General features: G+C 51.3%; 3 protein-coding genes across 3 annotated transcripts; 1 reads left to right on the forward strand and 2 right to left on the reverse strand.

The window, feature by feature from the left end:
- Positions 1-355: 355 nt before the first annotated feature.
- EV422DRAFT_505751 (uncharacterized protein) lies at positions 356-1,981 on the reverse strand (the record flags this gene model as incomplete). Its single annotated transcript, XM_053068509.1, has 2 exons — positions 356-1,659; positions 1,732-1,981. The coding sequence occupies 2 exons, from the start codon at positions 1,979-1,981 to the stop codon at positions 356-358; spliced, it is 1,554 nt and encodes a 517-aa protein (XP_052926109.1).
- Positions 1,982-3,953: 1,972 nt separating this feature from the next.
- Positions 3,954-5,382, forward strand: EV422DRAFT_526306 (uncharacterized protein). The gene is made up of 3 exons (XM_053070134.1): positions 3,954-4,201; positions 4,391-4,805; positions 4,874-5,382. The coding sequence occupies exons 1-3, from the start codon at positions 4,055-4,057 to the stop codon at positions 4,939-4,941; spliced, it is 630 nt and encodes a 209-aa protein (XP_052926110.1). The 5' UTR covers positions 3,954-4,054; the 3' UTR covers positions 4,942-5,382.
- Positions 5,383-10,113: 4,731 nt separating this feature from the next.
- EV422DRAFT_490216 (uncharacterized protein) lies at positions 10,114-10,320 on the reverse strand (the record flags this gene model as incomplete). Its single annotated transcript, XM_053067460.1, has 1 exon — positions 10,114-10,320. A coding segment is annotated over one exon (207 nt), but the record flags the coding sequence as incomplete, so codon positions are not given.
- Positions 10,321-12,070: the final 1,750 nt, after the last annotated feature.

Raw genomic sequence — 12,070 nt, forward strand, 5'->3', positions numbered from 1 at the left:
CGCCTCATGGTGCGCCGTTATAGAGTTATGCATGGTTGCGATGCAAGCCCTGCGCCCCTTTCCCGAGGTCACGCACCCTGGCACGGAATCATTTAATCCGCTTCCTCACGTCACGTGCATTTTTCCTTTTACGTTAATCTGACGCTCACGGCAAGAGTAACATTTACGCATGTCCATTACAGCTATGTCCCTGTACGGGCTAAAAGATGCTATAGAGCTACACTCCCATCAGGAAACTACTCAGTTTGTACATAGAATCAAAGGGGAAATCGTAAGGTCCGAAACATGAACCTCATCAAAGTTATACACGCATGTCAAACAAAGGACGAAGTCGCAAAAAAAAAAAGGAAAAGATTTACATGAGCATAGTGGCACCAGAAATTACGCCTGGGAGTCCATCTTCAGATATGTACAAAGGGTCAACGTATTCGGCTGCAGCCGGGACGTGGTAAAACTCGGGATGTTCGCCGGAATGCATCCCCTCGGAGGGTGCGATGCGACCCATCATCATATCGGCGTCCATCATAGGTCGCCGGTGTGCATTGATCGGAACCGACCCGCGGCGACCCATGGCAACGCTGAGGAACGGAGTTTGTTGATCGTGGCCGTCCGTCCAGGAATCGTGTGTTCGGCGACGATCAAGCTTCACGCCGTAAGGCAAATCGTAGCCGAGCTGAGACTGCATCGGAGTGGATGTCAGGGTCTGATGACCGGAAGGGTCGATGGTCTCGCCAAGCTCGACGGGAGAACATAGCGGTTGTTCATCGTCTACGGCTGACATCTCTTCCCAAGGATGGCCCTCCTCGATCGGATGCATATTGTCGACGGATATGGTTCGCGGTAAGTTGTGGTGTTGACTCGGTGACGAAAGCATTTGTTGTTGGAACGAGGCGAGATATTCAGGAGGGCACGAGCCTCTTCGGAGGGAAGACCATGATGGATCCGGATGAAATGCATCCATAGGCCCGCCAAGGTGCGCCTCGCTCATGTCATTGGCATGGGTAAGCGGGTGTACAATCGCATCTGATCGCGTGTCGGCTCGCCGAACTAAGAGCTCGTCCGAGATCATGGTAGGTGTCCTCTGCCACAAGTAGCGGTGAGGGGTCAAACCGGGGTGTGTACCCTGCTCCTCGGACTGTGCTGGCAATTCTTCGTACTGTGCTGATCCGGTGTTAACATAAGAATCTTGGTCTCCGACGAAAAGTCCCGCAGATGTGGGGCTCGGAGGTTGGACGCCGGCTGGGAAGCCTTCGACGGGTATGCCATAGTACAGGCTAGGAAGCGACATGGCGCGGCTACGCATATATGGTTGACGGACTTTCTTAAAATCGCTTTCCCACAAGTACGGGGCATCGGCTTGGTATGGTGGTTCGCAAACAGCGTAGCCGTGATGAGTTATATCGGCCTCAATACTCGGAGCGGTGCTACCGCCCATTGGGGCCGGCATGCGGTATTGCTCGTTAACAGGGGCCGCGGAAGAATCTGTCGTGCTGTTTACACTCGATACTTCTGTCATCGCATTCTCCGGTTTGGACTCCGTCTTGGAAGTCGAGGAAGACCCTCCATCACCCGCCGTGGAGGTAGCAGCAGCATTCTTCTTATTCAATACCGCCTTTTCTTTGGCACGACGATTTTGGAACCATATCTGCACCCCGCGAGCTGCAACCAAACAAGCACACAGATGTGAGATACGTATACGCAAAACAAATCCGTTGAAGTTCCCAAACTTACGTGACATCTGAATTCTTCGGGCCAGCATATCCCTCTCCTTTGCATCGGGTCGTTTTTCCTTTGCGTAGTACTGCTCGAGAACATGGAGTTGCTCCTTGGTGGTCTTGTGCCGAGTCTTGTGGCAAAATGGGTTGTAGGATGGGGCGGAAAAGGCTGCGTACGGCGCGTAGGGGGGGAGATGACAGTAGGCGGGCACCATCCTGTTGTGTCTCGCCGCCACCAGATCCAGCGGTACGTGCGGGTTTGCCATGACAGCTTGGCTGTGGGTGATCTTCACACAAAATGTGAGGTAAGCCGAGGTTTGAGGAGCTACGCTACTGTAAGGCAGTGTGTCCTTATGATCGAGCTACGAAGATGCTATCCCCTTAAGACGTTACTGATAAGAGGCCATTTGCAATCACAGAATGAGGATGGTGGTGGCCATGACAGACACAGCGATGGGCAGTCAGCAAGCTCTGCTTTCCCGTGGAAAGGTCGCGTGCAATCCAGCGTGCAATCAGGGTTGTGAGCAATCCAGGGGTTCTCCGTCACCGCAAGCCGACAACGGCGACAAGTACCACTCCAGTACTACTCCTGCGCACGCCGGTCAGCCAGTGTGGTATGATGCATCTGTGTGCTATCCCATGGACCAGGACCCTGCGGGATGTCCACCCCCGAACGGTTGTGTGCAACCGACGATCGGCGAGACACTGCCCAGTGCCAACCGCGTCCGCGTCCCAGTCGGAGTAAAGTTGACCCGCCTGAGCTGTTGGCAGTGGTGAAGTTTCTCGAAGCCCACCGAGCGTACTGTACTTAAGCAAACGGAATACCGTTTCGATGTTTCATCAGCGATCATCGAAGCCTAGAGCATCGAAACGACACAAGAGCTCAACTTCACCATCCAATATGTACCTGGAATTCGATCGCGGGCTTCCTGTCACGCAACCCTGCATATGCACCGCGACGCGCCGACTGTCAACAACGCCTGCACCTTCAACAGTATCTCTTCAATGACATGAGTGAGAAGGAGAGGCAGACTCCTGGCCCTGAGTTAACGGATACGGAGTCTTGGCAAAAGGCTTACAAAGAGGATCCGTATACAGATATCATCGACGGCGCACTGAAAACGCCTGAGCACGAGAAAAACTCATACCAGCGACGATTCACATGAAGTCACGGTTTGACAACGTATGAGGGGAAGATCTATGTCCCTGACTTGATACACCCAGCATTTCTCAAACAACTCCACAACAAACTCACAACCGGAGTGGCACTATGGCCTGTGGACCTGGAACCTTGCCGATTGGTGGTGGCCAAGCATTCGCAAGGATGTGCTCAATTACATACAACATGTCCCATTTGCCGCCGCTATAAAGCTTCATGCAAGAAATTCGGCTTCCTTCGGCCACTCCTTGTTCAAGACTATTGATAGACAGCCAAAGTTTCAAGTTTTATCCCGACATTGCGGACCAAGGCAATCATCCCGTTGACGCGATTAAACGAAGACTCCATAAGAATGTCAATATTGGCATTACTTTCCGGAATTGATGACTCTCAGTCCCGAATTTCGCAAATCCGTTGCGTCCGATTTACGACAGCACCGTGTACCCATTGATCAGTACGAAGAACGTATCAAAAGAAGAAGTGAACGAGAAAAGCAGAAGAAGGCGCGAGACGAACGAATCACTGAGGTGTCGTTCAATGTAAACGCAATTCAGCTCTCGGCACAACCCTGAGCAAGCTCGCACGTACCTTAAAAACGTATACAACATTCAATCCGAAGAAGTAAGCATGGGAGAATTCATGATGTTTCAGCAACTCGCGACCGAACATTACAAGACCCCGACCTTAAGCGGAATTAGCCCGCAGAGGACAAGCTTGATTCCGTCCTGACCCCGTCCACTACCTCTCCGGACGTATCATGAATAAAGAGGCCAGCAGCCCTAAGCTGGCACGGATCTACATGAATCACATGTGGAAACATACGGGTACTGCACCCACATGGAGCTAGGACTCTCGCAGGGCCCATTATCGACCGAAAACTTGCGGCAATATTCACTCGCATTGCACTATGGCCCATGTCAGCGAGCACATGTACCCATATGTGTATCCGATGTCGGCCTGGAGCGACATCGCAAGCAACGGGTTCTGGTCTGAACAATTCATGACCAGGCAAAAGGACATCCGCGCCACAACCTGTTAAACGTTAAAATGACTCACGAGCGCTGTCGAAATATTGCCGTCCAGCGGCTTCAAATATTCAAGCCATTCGAGAAAATGTTGCACATTATTGAACACTGGTGGACGTCGGCCATCAAGATAACTCGACAGGCCGCTACTCCGAATGACTTCACCAGTACCCTCTAAAAGACGGCAGGCAAGGGCCGCTGCTAAGGCCGGCAGGCCTCCACCGGGCACGGAGGAACCGGGCTCAGAGGCATCCTCAGAGGCGGAGCAGAGCCCGAAAGTCATTAGGAAGCGAAAGCCCAAGGTGTGTGCACTCCCTGGAACGAGTACTCGCCGGGAAGCAAGGACGGAAGGGATGACGGAAGGGGGCGGAGACGGGGGACACACGCATCGGAGCGGTTTAGCGGGCCTTCCCTCTCGTATCCGTGTCATGGTTCGCCCCGTCGACATCGTATTGGGGATACTCTGAGTTTATCGTGTCCCCACCCTTTAGATTCCGGCACCCGGTGCGCTTGCCGTTCTGAAATCCGTGCATCAAGATCTGTTGGAAGTGCGGGCGAAACATGAATATCAAGCCCTGACAACCAAACTGCATTTCGAAGAGGATGGAAGTGTTGCACACGGGAAGAACAAGACGTTAGCTGCTTACGAAGAGGCGCTGTTGGCTTTGCTGGAACGGTTGGACGCTCTGCAGGCGGAGGGTATCCCCGCGGTTCGGGAGGCTAGAAAGAATGCCATAAAGGCTGTGCAAGAACGCTTGCAAACGCTGGATGCATACAAACGAGGAGAGCCGGTGGAGGTGCCCGACAAACAGGAGCTGACGAAGATGAAGACGGCGGTGAAAGCAGCCGTGACGTCACAAAGCAGCGGAACGGGGTTTCAACTCTTGCTGGTGACAGTTTTCGCAAGTGAGCATTTCTCTGGGCTGATTCGAACGCGGACATCTCTTAATATAGAATCATCTCCCCTCTCCTAGGTGCAATGGTGTTGGGATATTTTGGATACGTTCAGAAGTTTCTAGACTTCTTCAAACAGCACATCTGAATGACACCCATTATATTGAACGAGCTGAGCCCTGGAGAAGAAAAGTCCTTTGGTCGCGGACGAAGATGTTATACCATCCTGGTCCTGGGTCCTGGAGGGAGATATTGGGAGCTGCGCCCACACTGGAATTGCCTCCTTGCCGGGTGCATGCTATGGATCCTTGATGTCTCAGACTGGGAACGCCGATAGGCTCGTATAGAGCCGATTTCTCCGAGTGTGTATATGTGTAGGGAATTGGACATGGGCAAACGCGCCGACATCGCGCATTTCCATCTTTCTCTTCCTGTACCGGTGCCATCGGGAAGGGAAAGGAAGAAGGGTGGGGATAATACTACTGAAAATTGAACTAATCTCCTACATCTACATCTGCTATCAACCCTTGGGAGCGTGATTTCAAGCCGCTTGGTGGTCATGGCGAGAATATTGATGAATCAAGAAGCGAAAGAGAGCGCCGGCTTGAATGTCACGACCAAGGATGATGGGAGAACCGGGGCTCCTCCAGTTGTTGCAAACAAAAGCTTACATTTGCTGCTGATCTTGGGTTGGGCGTAGGTACATAGAGAGGTCAAGACCTAAAGGTCATCCATTCTAGGTTCACCTCATCGACATAATCATCACCAAGATAATAGTAGTGGCGAAGGGTGTGGCACCCCATGCCTTCCTTGTGGCGGCGGAACCACCTTCTTCGATGATGACACTTGTGCCATGTCATCTGGGGATGGCTGCACTCGTGTACGTCGTTGTCGGCACTACCTGCTGCCAAACACCGAGATCTTGTCATCAAACACGGCCTACATATACAGGTCAAGAAAGACATACAAAACAACAGCGCTCGCGCTCGCTCCCAACAATTGCAAAATTGGAGCAAAACATCCAAGTCAACCCCAATGCAGGCTGCCTCAACACTCGAACGAAGAACTGGGAGTTGAACTCCTGAGCCACGTGTCCGTGAGCCGAGCTTATCCAACTACCCCAACCACCATTGTTGGATGGTTGGATGTGAACGTCGCTGTAACGTCCGAGGAAACTTGGTCGATATTGGGCCCTTCCGAGAGGGCTGAGATACGATGTATTGTGTGAATGAAAAATTGAAGAAGTCCCCGACAGTCGCCAAAGTGGCTTCAAAAGATGCGGCTCGATCTCACTTTCATGCAGACTTGGAAGCACGCCAAGCGAGAAGTTAGGATCCGAGGGAAATGGTCTGCCGCAGGGTCTGCCGCCGCGATATTGGCTTTGTTAGCTTTGTTGATTTGGTTTTCAGCACTTCAGGAACACCCGTATTGGCAATATGGAACCGATGGCACCACGAAAATGGTGCATTCTGTATATATACACGTCAGAGACGAAAACTTTGCACCAGCAATTGGAGGGTATAAAAGGCCAGCTAATGTTTCATGAGCGTATTGTGGCACAGAAGCGGATGCGCGCACCTAGAGCGACACGACAAGTTCGATTGATTTTCCTCGCATTTCACAGAGGACTTTAGACTTGATCGAACTCGGAGAGGATGTAATTGCGGAGAAGATGAAAAGACCTTGAAAAGACCTTGAGTGGGATGACGATTCCGACGAATATCGACTCAATTTTCCACCTTCTGTCCGGAAATAAATCGTCGGACAATGAATCTTGTGCGGTTTGTGGAAGTGTCCTCTTCCTCCTCACCACCACCGGCAACATAAACCTACTGCAAAGATTTTCGGAATTGTACGCCCTGCTAATGTCCCGCGAAGAAAAGACAGAGAGGAACCTCGCCGCAAGATTGGAATTTGGCGTAGATCAGTGAGCATCGAGGCCGCCGGAGTGCTTATTCGACCGGCATATGTAGGATGACATTTACAGTATATATACACGGTCCACCATTCGCGAAAAACGCGTTCCTCACGAGGCCTGGAAGAAAAAACGTGGGATATACGCACCATGCATCATCCATAGCGGCATCCCCGTCACAGGAAAGGAAAGCTGAACTCCGGAACCACGAAAGTGTCGCTGTCGTAGGATATTGAGTGAAAACGTCTAGGTGATCATATATTTCTGAGAGGGATTAGCGGAATATCCTGTTGCTCCGACATTCACTATAACTCGCAAATCACCGATATAGCTTCGCCACTGCAATTGTTTTCCTGACTGCCTCGGAAAAGCGCAATCACAAGCGAGTCGAGGTATTATAGTATATGTAGGTGCTGCAGAACGAAGGGAACTTGACCATCATCCAGGAAAGCTGTCAGCCTCGCTGTCACCTGTATATGTCCTACTGTCAGTTTGTTACCAAGGATCCTGGTCCCACGACGGCTGGGGGACGTTTGGTTGAGGAAGCCACCCGGGGGACACAAGTCTCCACAATGTTGACCGGGGATGTTTGGTTGAGGAAGCCATGGACGACTTACGCGTTGCATTGCCGGTAAACGAGCCGACAAGTGAACCGACACGGTTGCCTGGCACTGGCTGGCAGAGGATCGCCCGGTAATGGTGACCTCATGAAAGTCCTGTGAAGAATGCGCGCGTGAAATGAAAAGGAGTGGCACACAAAGACGACAAAGACAACGATGAAGGCACGATGAAAGAACGATGTATGAGGGAAAACTTGCGGCGAAGAAGTCCTAGACACCTATAAATAAGGTAATGAGGTGCTCTTGTGGGGGATGCCTTGGTCATGAGGGAAGACAGGTCAAAATCTGCCCATCGCGGGGCCGGATGAAGCGTGAGAGCTGCGGACTGTTATGCTTCATCTGACACGATCAGGACCTTAGTATATAGTCGTGGAGGCTGAAGTTTTGAATTGCTGGAACTTCCTGCTCTGCGTTTCACTTGTTATCGCCCGTTCCCAGGAAGTTTGCAACCATTGTATCGCAACACACAAGACGGCAGTACGATTGCAGAGAGCTTAAGGACGCATCTCGAAAAAGGCTTGCTATTCTGGCTATCCATACCGACATCGCAACGGCTTCTATCCATCCAGACAAATAGAAGAAAGCACAGAGGACACTCTTTGGAAGGGCTAAGCTTCTTCTTTCTACTTGGACCGCTATAACAACATCGTTCAGATCGGGGTAGGATTTGGCTTTTACGAGCGGTTGAAAATGTAAGATTCCAGGTTTTATTGTAATAAAGGTGTGGAAAGATCCCAAACCTTCATGCTGTTTCGGCGCTTCTCATCTGAGTGGCTTGAGATCCCTCGCAACATCCTAACGAGGAAACACAGCCCATGCACGAACTTGTCTTCCGTGGAAGATTCTCGTTGATTCACTCACGTTTGTCAGCGTTACAGGAAGAAACGTCTTCGAGGAAACTGGCGGGGAAGAGGCCAGTACGCGTCATTTGAGCACTTTTAGAATGCGTATTGGGAACCTTTGCAGGATTCTATACTACTCTCCTCTTTATGACGACGACAAGCCTATTTTGTGATGAGAGCCTCGTCTTTCTTGGGACTATCATGATTATTCTCTGGTACTCTATCTGGAACGTCGCCAAGTGGTCAAAAGATGCGCCTCGATCTCACTTTCATGCAGACTTGGAAGCACGACGAACTCCTAACGCCAAGCGAGAAGTAGGGATCCGAGGGAAAAGGCTGGCGCCGCGATATTGGCTTTGTTGATTTGGTTTTCAGCACTTCAGGAACACGCTTCTTGGAAATATGGAGCCATGCAGTATCGAGTTCGACGACTCGCTGACTTTGGACGTCCGGTAAGCTTGTACCATAAGCAGATGCACGTTTGGCCATGCTTATCGGACTTCCATAACTGCATGAAGTGCTGCATGACGTTCAATTCTCGACCAGCTCTGTTTAGATTACCAGAGCCTTGCCACGACGCAGCCCTTTCTGTGTGTTTTCCCGACGATTTCATCAAAAGGGCTTTTCGAGGAACTGCAAACCCTGCAAACCTCCGGCAACCGTCATATCGAGCTAGGTTGCACCTCAAAGTCATGCTTGCAACTGCGCGGTGAAGCAAGCAATTTAGCCGCATCTCTTCTCGCGGCGGATTGAACTGCTGGACACTGCACACGTTAGCTGTGTGACGCTTCATTCAACATATCGTCACTAAAAGCATTCTCAGGGGCACGCGTCGATATGGTGAGAAGTAGATCCGGCGGATGTCGGCAAAGGAGTTTGTGGACCCATGACTCAGACTGCAACCATCTGGATTAGCAATGGCGGCAGCGCCTGCAGTTCGAAATCCAGGAACAATCTCGGACATAGGGCGATCATGATGCAAGTTAAAAAATTTGATTGAACCATAGAACAAATCAGGGAAAGCGCAACGTCAGGAGGAGGGTCTAGCTACTGGGCAAATGAAGGGGCATAGAGTCTGTTTGGTCACACGGACGATCCGTATACGAACGAAGGAGGGGGATGCCATCCCAAAATAACAATATCTCTGCTATGTTTTCTCAAGCAAATAACGAAGGGATATCCGGTATCCTTATCAATCACCGACATTCAGGGCGGCATGGACATACTAAGTTAAATTGGATGATGCATGCAGATGTGAACCCTAGTTTCAGCGACATGTTCGCTGGTTCACAAAACGGCCGGCCACGGAGTTGAAGCCGGGCAATCAACCGCGACGCGTTCGACACTTAAAAAGAGATTCACGGCTCCAATATATGGTCGTTGATGTCCCCAAGCGGAGACGGGTCCAGCCTCATCTGTAGGTGATCGTCGAAAAGCTCATCTTCACACGCCGGAGCGCAGAGAGAGGGGTGCAGATACTCTTCGGCAAGATTCGACGGAGCGCGTTCGTCGTCTAGGTCGTCATTCGTCAGAGGGCCTGCGGAATGGTCGGAATGACCGTCGGATCCGGTGCCTGTATGAATGGAATCTGACCGACGATCGCTACTAGCGGATGGAGGCTCTTGCTCGTCGCTGTAGCCGAATGGACCCCTGGACGACGATCCGCGCGACACATCCAGCGATTCATGAATCGAACTCGGGTAACGCATCGTTTGCATTTGAGGCGGCATTGACGCGTCGGGGCTAGCATAATCACGGTGGCGTTCGTACGCACTGCTTCTACGACGATTCATCCCATGGTCAGGAGATTGGCGAGTGGTGCTCGATGACGCAGGCATACTGCCGGCTCGCGGAGGATGATCGGGGTTCGAATGCGATTGAGGGGTGATGTCGATGCCGTCGAGGCTAACTCTGTGTTTCTTCAAAGCGCTTTCGCGTCGTTTCTTCAGGGGCGTATACTTGTATCCGGGATACCTCAACGCATGATCTTTGCGACCTTGTTCTGCCTTTCGACGATAGTGCTCCTTGACATTCTCGCTTTCTCCACGCCACATCTCGCCAATGATGACCGAGATGTCCTTGTTGTTGGCCCCGGCGTGCTTGGCCAGTACTTCATGTTGCTTGTCCATTCGATCTGCAGCGAGAATAAGTGGTAGATGTTAGACAATGCTGACTTATCATGCTCTGCATGTAATACGGCAACATCAGCATGTATGAACTTCTGTACTCACAGGTCATAAACGAGTTGGCAGGTCGAGGTATCCGCTTCGGGGCCGCTGGTGGAGGTGGGGGCGGTGGCCTCGCATGTTCAAACATGACCAAAGGGTTTATGGAGGGAACCGTGAACTGGGTCACCAGATTCGTCGTGACTGGTAATTGCGATGTCTGGCCTGTCTGAACCAGGATCGGTGTGTAGCCATCGGGGACGATGCAGTACTGTTGACTCCCACTATTGTACAATTGGGAGGGAATGACTCGGGGAGCACTCATCGAGGGCAACGGCGCTGTAGCGTACAGCGGTTGAACTGGGAGGAGGCTCTGCGATTGATGATGAATCAAAGTAGGTTGTTGTGGAAGTGACATAGGCTGCGAGGTGGCTGGCTGGAACTGCAGATGCTGAAGCTGCTGCGGCATAAGCATAGGATGCTGATGTTGTTGCAGCGGCGTCGCAGGCGGGACCTGTTGCTGTTGTTGCTGTTGCTGTTGCTGTTGCTGTTGCCAAAGTTGCTGTTGTTGAAGAACATGCTGCGGAGCTTGAGCCTGACCTTGATTTTGACCCTGCTGGCGCATAGCCGTAATCAAGTTCATCATCTCAAGATTTGGTCCCGAGGCATACGAAGGAGGCGCTTGGATGGGGTGTTGTCCGACGACCAAGGGCTGAGAACCCATCTGGGAGGGCTCCCCGCCAGACTGCACGTACGAATAGGTCGATGTGGGTATCTGCGCGTAATGCATTCTGTTCCAGGTTCGATGAATGCCGAGTCCTCGATGCGCACTGTGGGAGACGTTCTATACGCTTTCGACAAACAAAGCACGAAATCTGCGAGCCGCCGGTTTAGTGAAGTATTCCTCGACCCAGATGTTTGTCGAGACGCGAGATGCCAGGAGGGTGATCATAAAGTGAATAGATTCGGTTTACGGTTGTCGGTTGGAAGTCGGGCTGACTATGGGGAAGTTCAAGGAGAGCCGGGGATGTAAGTACCTCTTGAGAACCGGTGTGAGAGCCGGATCCTCCTTTATGTGCTTCTTAAAACCGATTGGTCGTTGGGAAGCTGCTTACTTGCTGTCGAGTGTCGAGTTCCTGCACACTGTGTACTTCTAGAGTCCGCTGTGTCCCTCGTCTGCGCGGAAAGTATTCATCCGGAGCGTTCAAGGCTTGGCTCGGGAGACAGTTTTGTAACAAAGAACGTATGTTTGACCGGTTTTCTTTGGAAACTCCTCTTTTTCGGGAAGCTTGGGCTCAGGCAGAGCCGCCAGTTGGACGCAAGCCCTGGTGCTCTAGGGGATTGGTTGGAGCGGTATCCAATACTGCACGGTTTTTTCCAACATACAGTACCACGACAAAAGTTTTCGGAACGCACGCGTTTCAATTATAAACAATTAGAAAAATCGCTTATCGAAGGGCTTTAATTGACAACCATGCATACTGGACTTTAGCGCATGGGAGTGATACGGTTGGATTGCCCGGAAGCAGGAGCATATTCAATCTACATAGTAGTCAAGTCTGAAAACTGTCTGGTTGTCAAGTTATAGAAGTCAGAGGAGCAGTCCTCCCATAATTGATTTTCGGGTCCAATTAGAGAAAAAACTCAAACCAATCTTCCGCATGGTATTCTGCCCAAACCAACTTGACAAAGCGCATGGCCAGTTATAAGGAAAACAAGCGGATCAACATGAAGC

This window comes from Fimicolochytrium jonesii, assembly GCF_025526975.1.
Source record: "Fimicolochytrium jonesii strain JEL569 chromosome Unknown EV422scaffold_9, whole genome shotgun sequence".
Classification (NCBI taxonomy): domain Eukaryota; kingdom Fungi; phylum Chytridiomycota; class Chytridiomycetes; order Spizellomycetales; family Powellomycetaceae; genus Fimicolochytrium; species Fimicolochytrium jonesii.

Excerpts from the sequence above, each read along its gene's own strand:
- EV422DRAFT_526306 (XM_053070134.1), top strand. The coding sequence starts at position 4,055 with ATGACTTCACCAGTACCCTCTAAAAGACGGCAGGCAAGGGCCGCTGCT. Across the intron at positions 4,202-4,390 it reads TTAGGAAGCGAAAGCCCAAG|ATTCCGGCACCCGGTGCGCT; the intron begins GTGTGTGCACTC and ends CCCACCCTTTAG. Across the intron at positions 4,806-4,873 it reads GCTGGTGACAGTTTTCGCAA|GTGCAATGGTGTTGGGATAT; the intron begins GTGAGCATTTCT and ends CCCCTCTCCTAG.